At 34.2% G+C, this 17,159-nt stretch overlaps 1 protein-coding gene across 5 annotated transcripts in view; it reads left to right on the top strand.

Moving 5' to 3' along the window:
• STXBP4 (syntaxin binding protein 4) overlaps positions 1-17,159 on the top strand; it is a 199,734-nt gene that overhangs the window by 95,910 nt on the left and 86,665 nt on the right. The window contains exon 14 of one of the 5 annotated variants that reach the window (XM_055089835.1): positions 14,413-14,458. The exons of the other annotated variants lie outside the window; for them this stretch is intronic. Within the exon in view, the coding sequence (XP_054945810.1) occupies positions 14,413-14,458 (46 nt within the window). The remainder of the gene's footprint in view (positions 1-14,412; positions 14,459-17,159) is intronic. 5 annotated transcript variants of the gene reach the window in all.

Genomic DNA, 17,159 nt, shown 5'->3' with positions numbered 1-17,159 from the left:
AGTATTAAAAAAAAAAGGAAAGAAAATTTCCAAATTCTTTTCTGGGAGCAAGTATAACATTTGATGCCTAAACCTGATAAAAGTAGCACAAAAAAAGAAAATGCAGTTAGACTGGAAAGACAACTAGGGACATACGAATTGGAAAAGAAAAAATAAAGCTATCTCTGTTTGCAGATAACAAAATAGTAATCCAGAAATCTCTAGAGAATCAATGATAAACCTAACTCATTGGAAATATCCACAAGCCAGCAAGATATAAAATTAATATGCAAGGGACTTCCCTGGTGGTCAGTGGTTAAGAATCCGCCCGCCAATGCAGGGGACACGGGTTCGAGCCCTGGTCCGGGAAGATCCCACATGTTGCAGAGCAACTAAGCCTGTGTGCCGCAACTATTGAGCCTGTGCTCTAGAGCCCACGAGCCACAACTACTGAGCCCGTGTGCCACAACTACTGAAGCCTGTGCCTAGAGCCCATGCTCCGCAACAAGAGAAGCCACTGCAATGAGATGCCGCGCACCGCAACGAAGAGTAGCCCCTGCTCGCCGCAACTAGAGAAAGCCGGCACACAGCCATGAAGGCCCAACGCAGCCAAATAAATAAATAAATTTTTTAAAAATTAAAATTAATATGCAAAATTCAATTGCATCCATATACACAAATTATAAGCAGAAGTTTTAACAGTTTAGATGAAACCAAAAATTATATAGAAAAATGGTAAAAGACATGAACAGACCACTCACCAAAAAAGTTATAAAAAGGTCATATGAAACATGAAAAGATATTCAGTCTTTCTCATAATAAGAGAAATACCAATTAAATCTACATTGAGGGCTTCCCTGGTGGCGCAGTGGATGAGAGTCCGCCTGCTGATGTAAAGGACACGGGTTCGTGCCCCGGTCTGGGAGGATCCCACATGCCGCGGAGCGGCTGGGCCCGTGGGCCATGGCCAAAAAATCTACATTGAGACAGGACTTCCAGCTTCTAGAACTGAGCAAGACACTTGCAGAGGACATTCTCCAAGAGATAAAACCTGGACATTACACACTAAGCAACAACCAAAGGAATTGGAACGTGAACACAGAGAAGCTGCTCCTCTGGGAAGAGGGGAACTATGTGAACTAAATTTCTTGTTCTGAGTGTTTTAAGCCTGAAGCTAACAGCAATCTGATACCAGTGGAAATTGACCCTCACTTGGGGTCACTTGGTATTTGAAAGCGTTCACAGACAATTCAATGAGGAAAAGCTGCTCATACAATACATGGTGCTAGAACAAGGGAATATTAGTGTGAGAAAAATTGAATCTCAACCACTACCTTATTTCATATTCAAAAACTAATTCTCAATGGATTACCGATCTAAACGTAAGAACTAAAACTTAAATTCCAGAAGAAACTTTTGTGACATTGGGTTAAGCAAAGTTATCAAACCATATACCTAAAATTAGTAAATTTTACTATTATATATATAAATTCTACCTCAGCAAGCTATTTTTTTTTAGATATGCCAGTACAACTTTTCATCCATCAGATTAGCAAAAATTCAGAAGCTTGACAGTGCGCTGTTGGTGAGGCTGTTTCAAAACAGGCATCCTCATACATTGCTGGTGGTAATGCGAAATGGCGTGCAGCTATGAAGGAGAATTTGGCATTTCTAACAAATCTATGTATGCATTTACCCTTCAACCTGGCAACCTCACTTCTAGGAATTTGCCCTGAAGATATACCTTTAATAATATTAAAATACATATGTACAGTATTTATTGTGATATTATTTGTAATTAGGAAATATTGGAAACTACCCTAATCTCCTAAGCATAGGTGATTGAATGGACTGTGGTCCATACGTGCAATGGAGCTCTATGCCGCTGCAGGTGAGAGAAGGAAGATCTCTCCTCAGTAGTACAAAGTGATTTCCAAGAGATACTTTCAAGTAAAAAAGAGCAAAGGATGAAAGAGTGTATATAGTATTATCATTTATAAACAAGAGAAATTATTGTGTGTATCTATTTATCTTTACAAAAGAACCAAAGGAAGGATAAGCTACGCAGCAATGAAATTGGTTATCTACAACACGGGTGGGCACAGAGTGGACAAGATGCAGGAGGGAGTGACACCTCTCTGAGAATACCTTTTTATGTAATTTTTACTTTGGGGGACATGTTAATATTCTACACATTTTAAAAATATATAAAGAAATCAGGAAAGATAGGAAAGGGAAAATGAGCTTAAAACTACAAGCAAAGTGAAATAAATTAATTCATTTGCATGTCAAATGAATACCATAAATATACCAAAGGAAAACAAAAGAAAGAATCAATTTCAGTAACTTATGAGCACAGTATTTATGTTCAGTGTTTGACATGTTGGGTTGAGTTAGAAAAGAATTGCAAACAAATCCCAAAACTTTTATAGTATGTTTTGTTGTCTTGTTGTTATTTTAGAGGTGTGGCCAAAGCCATTCTGAAATAATTTTAAGATGTAATATAGGTCTCAGCAAATGTGTTGATTGTTGTTGAGAGCCAGAATCTCAATGAAAACGCAGACATTCAAAGCAGAATGAAGGAAGTCAAGAAAGAATCCTGTGGTAGGATTAGAATTGGATGTTATCATTGTGAATGCATCATTTCTAAAATATATATGTATGTATGTATGTGAATGTGAATAATATGTGCCCATATATATATATATATAATCCTAGCTCTGACAGCTGAAAGAGCCAAGAAGCAGACACCCCAATAGCAATGAGCATATAGCATATCTAAGTGCCCATTTCCCACTAATAGGAGTCCAGGCTTCTTGGAGAAATGACTGATTTCAGGGCCGGGGGTGGGTAAGTACAAAATGAGCCTGAAACATCTTATGCTAGAAAATAAGGAAATGCCCAAAATGATGGGATCATGTCACAAGGAACCAGCTTGAAGGGCCTTCCACTGGCCAATCTGGAAGTACTTGAACACCAAAATAATTAAATACAGTAATGAACCATTGAAAGAATTGTGATTCATGAGTCCATACCATAGTAAAGAGATGAATTAATTAATGGGGAGAACTGAGGGTTCTTGCTCATTATAGACTGTTGAGTGCTGACTGATAACTACAGTTATCAGAGAAGCTGCCAGATTTGGGAAGCCAGCAATTTGCATCTGTTTCAGTAATGTCTGGATCAGACTCTAATCATAAAATGCTAAATCTAGGGGGAATTTTTTTTATGAAGAGCAGACCATTTACATATTTACATGGTTTTAAAGTGGCTTTTTATAAACTGCTTATTAGTTGCAAGGGGAAAATAGTAATTATACGGTAGTGAAATCAGACAACTCCTAGACTGGTGCTAAAAATGGATATCACCAAGTGAAGAACATATGGGCATGTGTGACTTCAAATGTGATACCTTGAAAAGGACACAACATCAGTTATGTAGTATTATGGCTAAGAATGTGTAAACCTGAATCTGGCCATGAGGAAGCATCAGACAAACTCCAAATGAGGGACAGCTTTTTTTTTTTTAAAGGTGTGTGTGTGTGTTGGGGATGTGGGTGGGGGTTATATTCTTCAGAACTGTCAATGACATAAAGAAACAAAAGAATGAAAAGGAAGGGAAGGAGGGAGGGAGGGAGGAAGGGAGGGAGGGAGGGACAGAAGAAAGAGAGGGATGGGGAAGAGAGAAAGAGAGACAGACAGGAAGAAAGAAAGAGAGAAAGGATGAGGGAGGGAGGAAGGAGAGAGGGAGGGAAGGTAAAGAGACATAAAAACTAAATAAAAAGCTGATCCTACACTGGATCCTGCACTGGAATGGGGAAAATGCTATAAAGGATATTATTGGGTCAATTAAAAAAATTGGAATACAGATTGTAGATTAGATAAAAGTATTGGTTCAATGTTAAATTTCTTAAATTTGATAGCTGTACTGTGGTTGTATAAGAGATAGCCTTATACTTAGGAAATACTGACGTTTGTAGGGGTAAAGAACCATGATGAGTGTAATGTAACTCACCCTCAAATGGTTAGAAAAAATTGTGTGTGTATATGTGTATATATATTTATATACATATGTGTATATAAGTATGTATACATATGTGTGTACCTATGTATATAAGTGAGAGATTGAGAACATGCAAAATCTCGGTAACAACAACCTTGAAATATAAGTGGTTTACAAGAATACATTATTTCTCACTCATGGACATGTTGGCAAAAGGGTGAATCTGTGAGTTAGGTAAATTTGGGCCAAGGATATAAAGATGTTCTTTGTACTATTCCTATTCTTGTATCTCTTATGTAAATTTGAAATTATTTCCAAATTAAAAGTGTTTAAAAGTCCTCTATTTTTTGTCCAGTTTTTAGACCCCCATTTTATTAAGGTTTTTTGTACTTTGATTGATATGCCTTTTTAGTTCTGTATCTTCAATACTTGCATCAGTTTATATGGCCAGGCCAATTTACATTTCAGTGTTTCTTTGAATGATCAAAGTGGACATTTATAAATCTTCTTTGTTAATTTTTACATGTAGAATAAATTAAGGGGTAGGGTTTTTTCTACATTTACTTAAAATTTTCTTTTCTCCTAAATTCTTGGAACTTGAAAGCTTTAGAATATCAAGAATACTTAGTAAAGTAAGGTAATATGATAGTATAAATGTATATAGCACGAAGTAAGCACTCAGCAAATGTTAACTATTATGGTCATTATTATTAATAATAGAAGAAGAAATATTAGGTGCAGAGAAAGAGGTGGAAATGATTTGTTTTAACGATTTGATTTAGAGGAAGAAAACCTAATTCTGGCTGACAGAATAAGGAGACTTTTATTAAAGAGAAGGTGGACCAGACATGGAAAGGGGATAGCATTCCAGGCAGAGGGTGCAGCATGAAAATCATGGTATGAAAGGGAAAGTCTTATCTTGAGAGTCAAAATGGGCCCTCTTTTGTATGCTTTTACTATTACTTGTTAATATGTTTGTATCTAAAAATGTGATGATAATGTCTGTCTTATAATTTGTTCCTAGTTCTTTAGAGTTTAAGAGCCTAAAGCTATCAGTAATATAGTAAGTTCCTAAAAAATAATAGTTTTGATTTGTACTCTTTTATCTTATCATTATTAAAGGCCTAGGAACATAAGGGAAACATGGACAGATGAAAGCATTAGGAAATAACATTTGGGGGCTGTGGAGAGGTGTTGTGTTGGGGCCAAAGCATATAGGCACTTGAATACCAATCTAAGGTTTGAGACAGTGGATTGCCAGTGAAGATACTTGACAAGAGGAGAAGAAAGATCAACTTGTTCCACCTATAATCTGACCCCTGTCTTTCCCTCACACTCTACATCTAACTTGTTGGCCCTACTTTTTAAAAATTGGAGAATTCTGCCACTTTTTATCACTTCCATCACTGGTCTAAGCCATCATCATCTTCTGCCTGTGTTGTAATTAAAGCTTCCTACCAGATCACCTAGCTTTTACCCTTGCCCCACCCCCATACAGTCTGATCTGAACACAGCAGCCAGAAATAGCCTTTTAAAACTTGTTAGAACCCTCCAGAACTTTCCATCTCACTCAGAATAAAAGCCAGTCCTATCCCCCATCCCTACACCCCTCTAACCTCAATGACCTCATTTCTTACCACTCTTCCCCCCACTCCCCTACTAGTTCTCCAGCCCCTCTGACGTCCCTGCACCATCACCCCACTAATGCTCCAGCTCTCACTGTCTGTGGATAAGTTTTTTGGTATTCCTGATTGCTTTCTTATATATTTTATACTTGTTATGTTTTTGTTCTTCATCTGTATCCACCAACTAGAGGGTAAGCTTCATGAGGAGGGCAGCTATCTTTCATTTGTTCTCTGATTTATCTTAGAACAATCACTGACATAGAGTAGGTACTCAATAAATATTTGGTGAATAGATGAAGGGATGAATGAAGACTATCTAGACTTTAAGAAAGTTAACTTAGCAGCAGGTTTGGAAGTAACTGAATATCAGCTAAGAGGCTTTTATAATAGTCTAGACCTGCACTGTCCAGTAGAAATACATTGGAAGCCAACTATGCCTTGTTGGTTTTCTAGTAGCCACATTTTGAAAAGAGTAAAAAGAAACAGGTAAAATTCTTTTAAATATATATTTTTAGTCTAATATATCTAAAATATGATCATTTTAACATGAAATAATAATAATTCATTATGAGATATTCTTACATTCTTTTTTCATACTGTATTTTTGAAGTCCAGTGTTATTTTACACTTACAGCGTATCTTAATTTGTACACTAAATTTTCATTGGAAACACTGCTGTGATTAGATTTAACAAGATTTATAGTTTTATATTCATATACCCAAATGTTCCAAATAATGTTAAAACGTTCCCAGTAACTAAAATGAATACCAAAAATATTTTTCTTTTAATATTTATGTCCATATTGGCAAAACTTTTTCATGTATTTAGAAGACTTAGTCTTTAAAGCCACATCATTTCAAAGCCACATCTTTTCAAGTTAAGTATATCATAAATTCAAAGGAGTACTGCATATATTGAAAGCAACTGTAAATGTATCAATATCAACTAAGCATACTTCCAAAATTTTAAGGTTTTTGGAGCTAATTTATATAACATCAATAATTAAAATCTACATATTGATTTATGGTAGAAAATATGTAAATCATTATTGATTTATATTATGAAAATTTTCAATATCAGTATAAATTCTTATACTTGTCTAGCTTCACAAATAAGCTTTCTCTTTCCTTAGAGCTTCAAATTTGGCTCATTCGTGTACAGTGTGATATTGATAATAAAATGTAAATCACACTGCCATTTTTTGTCTTTGATTATTGAATATTAGGCAACCACTCCTTTTGTTTTAAGAAAATCTTCAACTGGAATTAAAAATACAGTAAATCTTTATTAAGCTCTTCCACAGCTCAGCCAAGGAGCCCTGGCAAAGAACACAGGATATTTAAATTCATTGTCTTCTAAACTAGTAAAGATTCATAGAATTTGCACATATATATTAAGCAAGGTTAACAACTGTATCCATGATGTTTTTCATACAGTCAACTTCAGGAAACAGCACAGACATTTTCAAAATATATCCTACAATGGCATGAAACAATAAAGAAAACAGTCTCTTGTTCGAAAATGTCAGCAAATCAGAATTTTTGATCCAACATAGCTGGAGCACCTATTATGATAAAAAAAACTTTTCTTCATTATCCAGCTGAAATGCTTGTTTGACACATGTAAAAGTTAAAATATCTACACCATAAGTCTGATTTTTTTAGGCTATAGATTGACAACTTTTTGTCATAAATTTGGAAGTCCTTTAAGACAATACATGCCTGAAGTATGAATTTGATAGTATCTCCTATATCCCATTGCTTATCTAAAGCTGAAGAAAAGTACTTGTAGTTTTTCCAATTTTGAATCAATTGGTCATTGATATTGTTAGAAATGTCTTGCATTCTATGGATATTTGCTTTGTGACTTAATTGAAGTTCTTTCATTTTTTATTAAATATTTCTTCTAATCTTCTATCATAACTGAAATTACCATATTGATCTAAAAATGGTTTACTCTTTTATACAAAAAAATCCAAGCCATTTTATAGCTGGCCAAAGTTAGCAAATGTTGAACATTTACTTCTGATATCAAGTGACTAATTTCATTCGTTCTTATTTGACTGTTAAGAGAAAACTTTGTAACAAACTCATTGCACATTTGCAAAAACCTCTCAATTTCTCACTTTTCATATGTTTAAAAAATTTTACACAACAAACAGCTTTGTAAATTGCAATTGCATTCATCATAAAACTTGCAACAGATTTTCTTCTAGTCTGTCTTCTATCCTGGTTATATTACTAGCTAATTAATCTTTACTTTATTCTGCATCAATAATGTCTTCATTTTACAATAAAAATTTTCTCCATACCTACTTTTTTAAAAACAAAAATAATTTAACTATATTCTAATAAAAATAAGTATTTCAATTTAATTACCAATCATGATTTACACAAGTATTACTGTAACTCATGCTGTCTGTATAAAATATTCAGATAAGCACACTTTGTGTAAAAAATTTTTGAAATAAATTAATTCATTAACAGTGACCAGATCAGTTATATGTTTATGTATACAACTCAAATGACTCACATGCTTGACACAAACACTACAGTTCAACAATAATATCTTAAATGATACAGTGATAAAAGTGAAATACAGTTCTACCAAAACAAAAAACTTTTGTGTAATGGAAAAATATTTTATGCTTATTACATTTTTAAATTTAAATGCAAACTGAAGAAAATTAAATTAAAAGTTCAGTTCTTCAGCCTACTTAGCTATATTTCAAGTGCTCAATAGGCACATGTAGCTAGTGGCTACCATATTAGACAGGGCAGGTCTAGAACTCTGCATCCTTGATACTCAAAGAGTAGTTGAGGACCAGAAGTGTCAGCAACACCTGGAACTTAGAAATGCAGGGTCTCAGGTCTTACCCCAAGACTTACTGAAATAGAATCTGCATTTAACAAGTCCTTGGGTGATATGAATGCACCTTAAAATTTTAGAAGTCCAGATAACAGGCAATGGAGGATTTAACTGGTTAGTGGCAATGGAATTATACCAAGTATACCAGGGGGGGTCAGTGTGAAAGATACCATGAGGGTAAAGTCAACCAGACTTAACAGGGATAGCATGTTCAGTAATAATCAGAAAAAGCAGTCGAGGCTTTGTAATTTGGTGATTGAGAATCTATAATGCAGTTAACAAAGCAAGAGAAATGAGATTGAGAATAAAGATGTTTTAATTCATAGTATAGATTAATGCATATTTTCCAGTTTTAGCAAAAATAATTTTTAAAATATATATGTGTATACAAACACATGCATACATACTGGCACAACTACTCATTTCAGAAACACACACTTGCAATAAAAATATACCACCCAAAATCAACCCAAAACTGTCCATTTTTTTTAGTATATTGACCTTGCATACCATTCATCTTCTCTTATTCATGTAGAATGTTATTATTTGGTTTAAGGGGATTTCAGACTTATTGTTAATGAAAGAGTTTCTATGCTTTAGTGAAGATACTACTTCTCCATTTTTCCAAGGATTAATTTCTTTTTTTATAATTAGCAAGTCTTTAAAAATTACAAATACATGTAATGAGGTGGATGGACCTAGAGTCTGTCATACAGAGTGAAGCCAGAAAGAGAAAAACAAATGCCGTACGCTAGCACATGTATATGGAATCTAAAAAAACAGTACTGGTGAACCTAGTGGCAGGGCAGGAATAAAGACACAGACGTAGAGAACGGACTTGCGCTAGCACATGTATATGGAATCTAAAAAAACAGTACTGGTGAACCTAGTGGCAGGGCAGGAATAAAGACACAGACGTAGAGAAACGACTTGAGGACACGGGGGTAGGGGGGAAGCTGGGACGAAGTGAGAGAGTAGCACTGACATATATACACTACTAAATGTAAAATGTATGGCTAGTAGGAAGCTGCTGCATAGCACAGGGAGATCAGCTTGCTGCTTTGCAATGACCTAGAGAGGTGAGATAGGGAGGGTAGGAGGGAGGCTCAAGAGGGAGGGGATATAGGGATATATGTATACATATAGCTGATTCACTTTGTTGTACAGAAGAAACTAACATGTTGTAAAGCCATTATACTCCAATAAAGATGTAAAAAAAATAAAAATTACAAAGTAATTGTGATTAACTTTTCTCTTAAAAACTTTTAAAAAACAGTAATTTGAGTCATATGAAATTTGACAAAATTTCTTTCCCCTTTTTTGAAGCTCTTGATATTAAATCAGTACAGCACTAATAATTATGCCATATAAATCCTTTAAATACATAGGTAAGCTAATTATTAAAACACCATTAGATTGACTTTCAATTTATTTTACAGTGCTGTTTCCAGTTGCTTCCAAAGGAGAAGAGAGCACAATTTGATATCCTTTGTTCATTTAAAACTTTTAATTTAATTATTGTGAGACCTGATCCTAAAAGCAGAATAATCTCTCCTTTTGAAGGTACAATAGCTATTTTAAATTATGGAAATCAATTTACCTTTATTTAGTGTAATGACCCAAAAAGAAAGCAATGAAGAACTAAAGAGAGGGAGACAGGAAGAATGGGGAACATGAAGGGAGAGCAAGGGAAGAAAGAAATTAAAAGAATGAAAGAACAAGCTGTGAAGGGATCCTTTTCCACTAGAAGGATCAGGTACAGTTGTATTTTTTTCAACCAGGGATGGCTACCATAATACTTTACTCACTGTTTTGTAAAGAATTGGTGGTACTATTCTCTAAAATCTAAGTATTTTTGATGAGTTTTCATGCCTTACAGAATAATCCAACCTAACTGTTTAAAATCATGAGCACAGTTTCCCATGAAATTATGTATAATGCTTGTTATTTTTTCTTCAAGTTCTAACAACTTTTAACAGGCATGGGCCATTTTTCTAGCAACTTCCTTTGATCAACAGCTTTCTAAAGCCTACTCTCATACAAGTTGTTTTTAAAGTTTCTTTCAGCATAGTGTTATGACCTAAGGCAGCAATGAATTGGTGAACAGTCCAAAGCCAAAATATTTAGCTTGTCTAAACCAGTCTCTGCCCTAAAGAAACACAGGAAATTTCTCCAAGTTCAGATAAGCCCAGTTGTAGTTGGCCTCACCTGTGTAAAGGTTGGGTTGAACGCCTGAGGAGGGCGTGAAGTCCCAAGGCTGAAACGTGATGTCAGATCAGCACAGGATTCTCTGTGGACAGTTGAGCATGAACTTAGATACAGCTGAAACAGCTGGCATGTGCACTATCTTGGTCTATGGATTAAGCAACAATGGAAACTTTAAGAACAGATTAAATATATCTCTAAAAGGAACAATAATATGTGATTACTAAAGAATATTCACATTTTCACACTTGAAGATATTTGTTAATTTTGTGCATTTATTAAACAGTAAAGCCTCTAAGTTTTAGAATTGATATGAGTTCTTACACCCCTTTTATTCTTCTTTAGTGATCTGAACTTTTTACAATAGTTCTGTATGGAACTAGTAGATATTCCAAGATGCCAATCTCATCTTTAGAGGAAAAAAAAGAAAAATACATGTATTTGCCAGGTTTTTTTTCTGTTCTGAAAGGGAACTGTAGTAAAATGTTCCTGTGTTCCCATTTCAGATGGTCACTTGTAACCTCAGAATGTCAACCTGTATTTTCTATTAAAACCCCTCTTTACAAGGATTCCTCCTGCTACTCTGTTATAGTCTCAGCCACCTCCTTCCATGCCCCATCTCTTAACATCTAGCAACCACTAATCTGTTCTCTGTATCTATAATTTTGTCTTTCCAAGCATGTTATATAAATGTTATCATACAATATGTCACTTTTGGGTATTGGCTTTTTTCATTCAACATCCTTCCCCTGGAACCCATCCAGGTTGTTTTGTGTATTTATGTTGTTCCTTTTTATTGCTGAGTGCTTATAAAACTGGTGAAATCTGATTAAGGTTGGTGGATAGTATCAATGAAATTTCCTGGTTGTGATATTCTGCTATACTAATGAAAGATATAACCATTGGAGGAGACTGAGTGAAGAGTACAGGAAACCTCTTTGTATTATTTCTTACAACCATGTGTAGTCTACAATGATGTTAAAATGATTTTTAAAAAGCAAATAAAACAAACAAAAAAGCACCCTCTTTGAGAAAAAAGATTATAAAGCTCCTACAATGATAGCAATCTGAGTGGAGAAACTTGTTAAACAAACTTGGTTGGATTTATTTTTCAACTTTAATTGCCTTTATGAGAATCAAAAAAATGACCCGTGTATTCTCCAATGTTAAACTTTGCCCAAGTAACTGCCTAAGTTAAAGACAGCTTGCTTGGAAAAGAAACACGAAGACAGCCCAGTTGGCATTCCTATTTGCAGACAGCAGCCATTATTTAGTGATTCACTGGAGGTGAATGTAGCATTCTAACCTAGCTTCGGCAAACAAAGATGTCTATTTCAGATACCCATTTCCAAATAGTTGTTCCTTTTTAATGTAGAAAAGTTCTTCCCATTTTAAGAATTCTGAGAGAAATTTTATTGCCCTATTGATACTATAGAACTGTTTTAATTGTGTTAGATTAACTAGACTCAGAATTTTCAATGTTAGAGAAGTTTGGGAGGAAAGTGATCTTATTCTTCATAGAAACCTTTCAGTTCAATTTGATTACAGTATATTCTATATCAGTCGTCTTAGTTAGAACTGATGTTAGGGTTCTGGTTTCCATACTGTGAGGCACTTATTTTCTGGCTGTTCAGGGACCACATTCAGCATTCTTTCATCAGTTGTTTCACACATGCCTGCAGTAACTTATAAGGGCAACTTGGCAAGGGAGATGTTCCAGCTTCTTTTATTTAATGCTCGTTTTGTGTGAATGCACTGTGAAAGCTAGATATACTCTTTACAAGGAGCTCTCAATCTAGTAAGAAAAATGAAAAATAGAGGAAAACCATCACTTCCTAGAAAGCACTTCAGAATAGGTGCCCTATAGGTGGTGAGTTGTCAGAGACATGATTGTATACCAAAGTAGGCATTACTCTCTATAATTTTCCTTATTTAACCAAAAACAAGCAAATATAAATCTGTAAAATTCCATAAGTCAGTTGCTAAGAGAGTACCTTTCCAGGGTATATTTTAAACATCTATGCAGATGCCAAACATTTTATGTTTCTTAATGTAAGAGCAACATATATTAACTTGGCTGACAAACTAGTAAATTTTACCCAAGGAGGAAGTAGTGATAAGGCAGTTGATACTATAAAACTCCTGTCTTGGCAGTTTAACCTGTGAGAAACACTTTCAGTACTCTTACTTTGCTGTGTGACTCATGACATTGTGTTAAATGATTTATTCACAAACTACTTTAGAACTAAAAACAAGACTTCTCTAGTCCTACCTAACCTTACATAAATAAATCACCCTATCTGAAAATACTGTACGTACTTTGATTCATTGTCATCCGCATTAGATACCAAAGATTGTCTATGACCATGGGTTTCAAATAAAATTGTGACTTCCATCACAATTCTTCATATTCAAGGAAGCTGATTTCCTGATATGATTGCTCATGACATTCTGCAACTCCTGACCATATATGCTCCTTATGTCATTTGTATCCCCTTTCCACTCTTGCTTTTTCTTCTTCACTTCTATTCTTAATCAATAACTGTTTTCCCACTTTCCCCACATCATTTTATAAGATCTCTTTACATTGTAGTTATCAAGCCTATTTCTACCAAATCTGTTGCAAATATTTTCCCCTATATACAAATTGTCTTTCTCATTTTTTAAAAGTTTTTAAACACAGGTGTTTTTGTATTGCCAAATCTGTCTTTTTCTGTGTGATTTCTCCCCGCCCCTTGTTTTTAACTTTAAAAAATTTCATTCCTAGCAATTTCAGATACATATTTACCTGGTTTTCCTCCCATCTCTGTTTTTGTTTAGCTCACCTAAGAAATTACTCTGTTTGGTGTATGGTATGAAATGAGTGTCTACACTTTACACTTTTTTTCCAAAGTTTGTTGTCACAACCACTCATTGTTATGTGGTATCTCCATTACCATAAATTAAATTCTCATATAATCTAGGGGTCTGTTTGGGCTATCTAATCTTTCCAGTTGCTTTGTCAATAAATATTGGGTGAATGAATGTTTTATCTAACTCTTCTTTGGCTAGCACCAACTTTTGTAGTTTATATATGCCTTAAATTCTTGGGCCATATCCCACATTATTTGTTTTCTTTCTTTCTTTCTTTTTTTCCTTCTTATTGTTGTTGTTTTTCAGAATTTGCTTACCAGTTCTCACTGATTTTTTTTCTTCCAAATCAATTTAAGAATCTTATTTATTATTTAGATCTTATTATATCTAGATTCAAATTTGGAACTCTTGGTCAAGTTCCATCAAAACAAACAAAATTGGATAAAATTTTCATTCTAACTGAATTCTCTAAAAGCTAATTTGGAAGGACTAAATTTCTGTTTTTAAACTCCAAACTTCAGATGAATTCTAAATATTTGATAGCTAAAAAAGTAGCCTTTGAGTGGTACTAGGTTTCAATGAACAGGATATAAATTCTGATTATGAAAGGAATTTCTAATACTGTAAATGTTTTCTTTTGGTACATTTGTAACCAGAACTGGAGAAGTAGGAAAATAGTTTTTTCTTCACTAAACTGAAAAATATGTGTTCAGGGTTAAATGTATTGTCAAAACAGAGTTTTAACTAATTTATATTTTGAACAAAGTTCACATGGTAAAATTTATTAGATAGATGTACTTGTGTGTCTGTCTTTGATTAGGGATTTCTGTTTATAAACAGAGATTGAACATTGTTTCTTTGATTTTCTTTGATGTTCAGAGGCAGAATTCAATTTTGCACCTTTTGGAGGATGAGGCAGCTGCAGGTAAAGAAGTTGACAGCTCTTGGGAGGGTTAATTAGAGCTAATTATAATTTGATTGACCTGCTTTTCTTCCAGAAAGCTTAACCAAGTCTTCCTTTGCAAAGTTAGGATTTTGCTTTTTCATAAAAAGTAAAGAAAATCTTTGTTTCTTGGATTGATAAATATCTTATCATTTTTACTTTACAAAGGAGTGTCACCACACAAATCACAGAATCAGGGATATGGGTGGGATTGGAAAGGACTTTCAAGATTATATAGTCCTTGGGAGCAAGTATTTATTATATTAACTTATGGTGGAAAATTGTAAATTTTAGAGAAATATAAACTAGCATGCATAATTTTTAAATCTTTAAATTTTTAAATCGATTTAATGAAAAAGCAAGAAATAAAATTGTCAAACACAAATAAAGTGTAGCTATCTGTCCTTTTTTGACCTTGGTAGTCTTCATTCCACATGGTTTAGATGTAATCTCATTTACTTGGTAGATATTATAAAAGGATTTTGTTTATATATAAAGAGAGTGTATTGAAATTATTTGCTTTTCATTATGTGGTATTTTTCATAGCATGGCTTATGGTTCTTACTGTAATTATTTAAATGAAATACAGTTCTCAAATATTCCCATAAAATTGAAACCTTCCTGTGAAAACTTCTTACCTAATAAAGTTCTCTAAGGCAATTATTATATATGAAAAACAAAATAGTCATTTTCACTGTTTGTCCACTCAGTTATATCTCATATTTATGCTGAATGGAGCACCTGCTAATATCAGATAGGGTTTTACTCTCAGACAGCTTGTGTTCTAATTTGGGCAGTCAAGACCTTTTGACATTAGAAAGTTTGGGAGTAAAATACTATTTTAATGACAGTTCAACATAGCCGTAGGAGATATTAAGTAGTATGTGATTAATTAAAGACAACGGATGTTATTAAGAATAAAAGGAGGGGAAATCATTGTAAGCTTAAGTGGTTTGGAAAGATTAGAGGAGGTAAAATCTGAAGTAGATTTTGAAGGATAGATGAGAACTGGATGAAGAATAAAGAGGAAAAGTGCATTCACCTAGTGGAAGGAATAATGTGCTCAAAAGCATCTTGGAGGTGGGAGAGTTTAGTCTGGGAAATTTGGTAAGTGAATGTACTTGGATATGGTAATCCTGTAAGAGAGTCAAATGTGCTAAAACTGGAACGGTTGGTTTGGAACAAATAGTGGAGAACCTTGAAGTATGGAGGTTGAGGATATATTTATCATGTACCATGTACTTACCTAAGCAACATTTTATCTAGTTACCTTAGGTTTGTTACCTAAGCAGTATTTCAGGAAAATTGACCTTTCAGAAGTATGTAGAATACATTATAGTGAAGAACACAGTAGGCAGAGTGATTACTTATGTGATTTTCATAGTACCTAAGTGTGAGGTGTTAAAGACATGAACAGTAGCGTGATGATAAGAATGGATATTAAGGAATGGCACAGATACATCATCAATGAAGAATTCACAGGTGCTTAATAACTGGTTAGGTATGGAGGTGGAGTAGTGGGATGGATGTATGCACAGAGAAGGCATAAAGAAAGGGAAAGGAGAGAGCACATATCAGAGACATATATAAAGTTCTGTGAATTCATTTTCTCCCCCAAGTGCATAGTGGTTAAGGGATGCATTGTAGGTTCATTTTGTGAACATCTAGCAAATTACTTTGTGATCATCCATTGAGAGGAATATGAAACATATTTTAATAAATTTGACACATAAGTTAAGGAAACTAGATATAACTTGCTTTTAAACGCTTTCCTTCAACAGCCCTCTTCCTGCAGTAACCCTTAATATTTTTCACAAGCTGTAATGGGACCAAGACCAAGAAGGGTTTTCCAATGAGTGGATGTAGGAAGCTGATAAGAGAAGTATTCTTTTGGGCTTGGTAGCATAAGTTACATTACACTGAAACATATATCTCTTTGCAGTCTCCTTTTTCTCCTGTCAACCATTGACATTTTGAAAGATTTACTGATTCGCTTAAAAATTACAGAACTTCTAAGTTTAGTGATGTGGATGTGCTACCTAATTACAAATGAGCAACTGCAGTTAGTGCTTTTTCCTTCTACTTTAGGGAGCCGTTAAAAACTCACAACTAGAGAAGGAAAGGTTTTACATAATTGTTGCTAACATTAAATAAGACATGTGCACATTATATTTCCGAACAACTATTTCAGTGCCACAAGAAAGCCTTCAATCATTTGATGTAGTCTAGCCCTCTCATCACATTGGTGATTATGAATATATTTCAAAAGCAGTAAAGATGAACAGGAAAAAAACTGAACCAAGAACTGTAGTGGTTTCTTTAACCCTATTGTGAGAGTTGTTTTGATCTTATAAAGTAGGTGTTGTTATTCACCATTGTACAAATGAACAGAGTCTTGGAGAATTACAGAGCCAGAAAATGAAAAAAATCACATATCTAAGATTCTGAGGTATATCTCATCAAACGCCCGTATTTTTTATTCAATATCATGTTAATGCCTTAAGGGGGAAAAAGTGCTATATGTGGAAAAACAGATAATATATTGTCTTTTGTCTGAGCTTATGCTCCCCTTTGAGTTTATACTGCCCTTTGTTTCAACACAATCACATAGCTAACTTCAAAGTATTTGTAGCCTACAAAGATTTTCATTTGTTTGAACTATATTTTCAAAGAAGAATGTGGT

This window comes from Physeter macrocephalus, chromosome 14, assembly GCF_002837175.3.
Source record: "Physeter macrocephalus isolate SW-GA chromosome 14, ASM283717v5, whole genome shotgun sequence".
NCBI classification, from domain to species: domain Eukaryota; kingdom Metazoa; phylum Chordata; class Mammalia; order Artiodactyla; family Physeteridae; genus Physeter; species Physeter macrocephalus.
The sequence above is the reverse complement of the archived record's forward strand: the minus strand, read 5'-3'. Positions and strand labels throughout refer to the sequence as shown.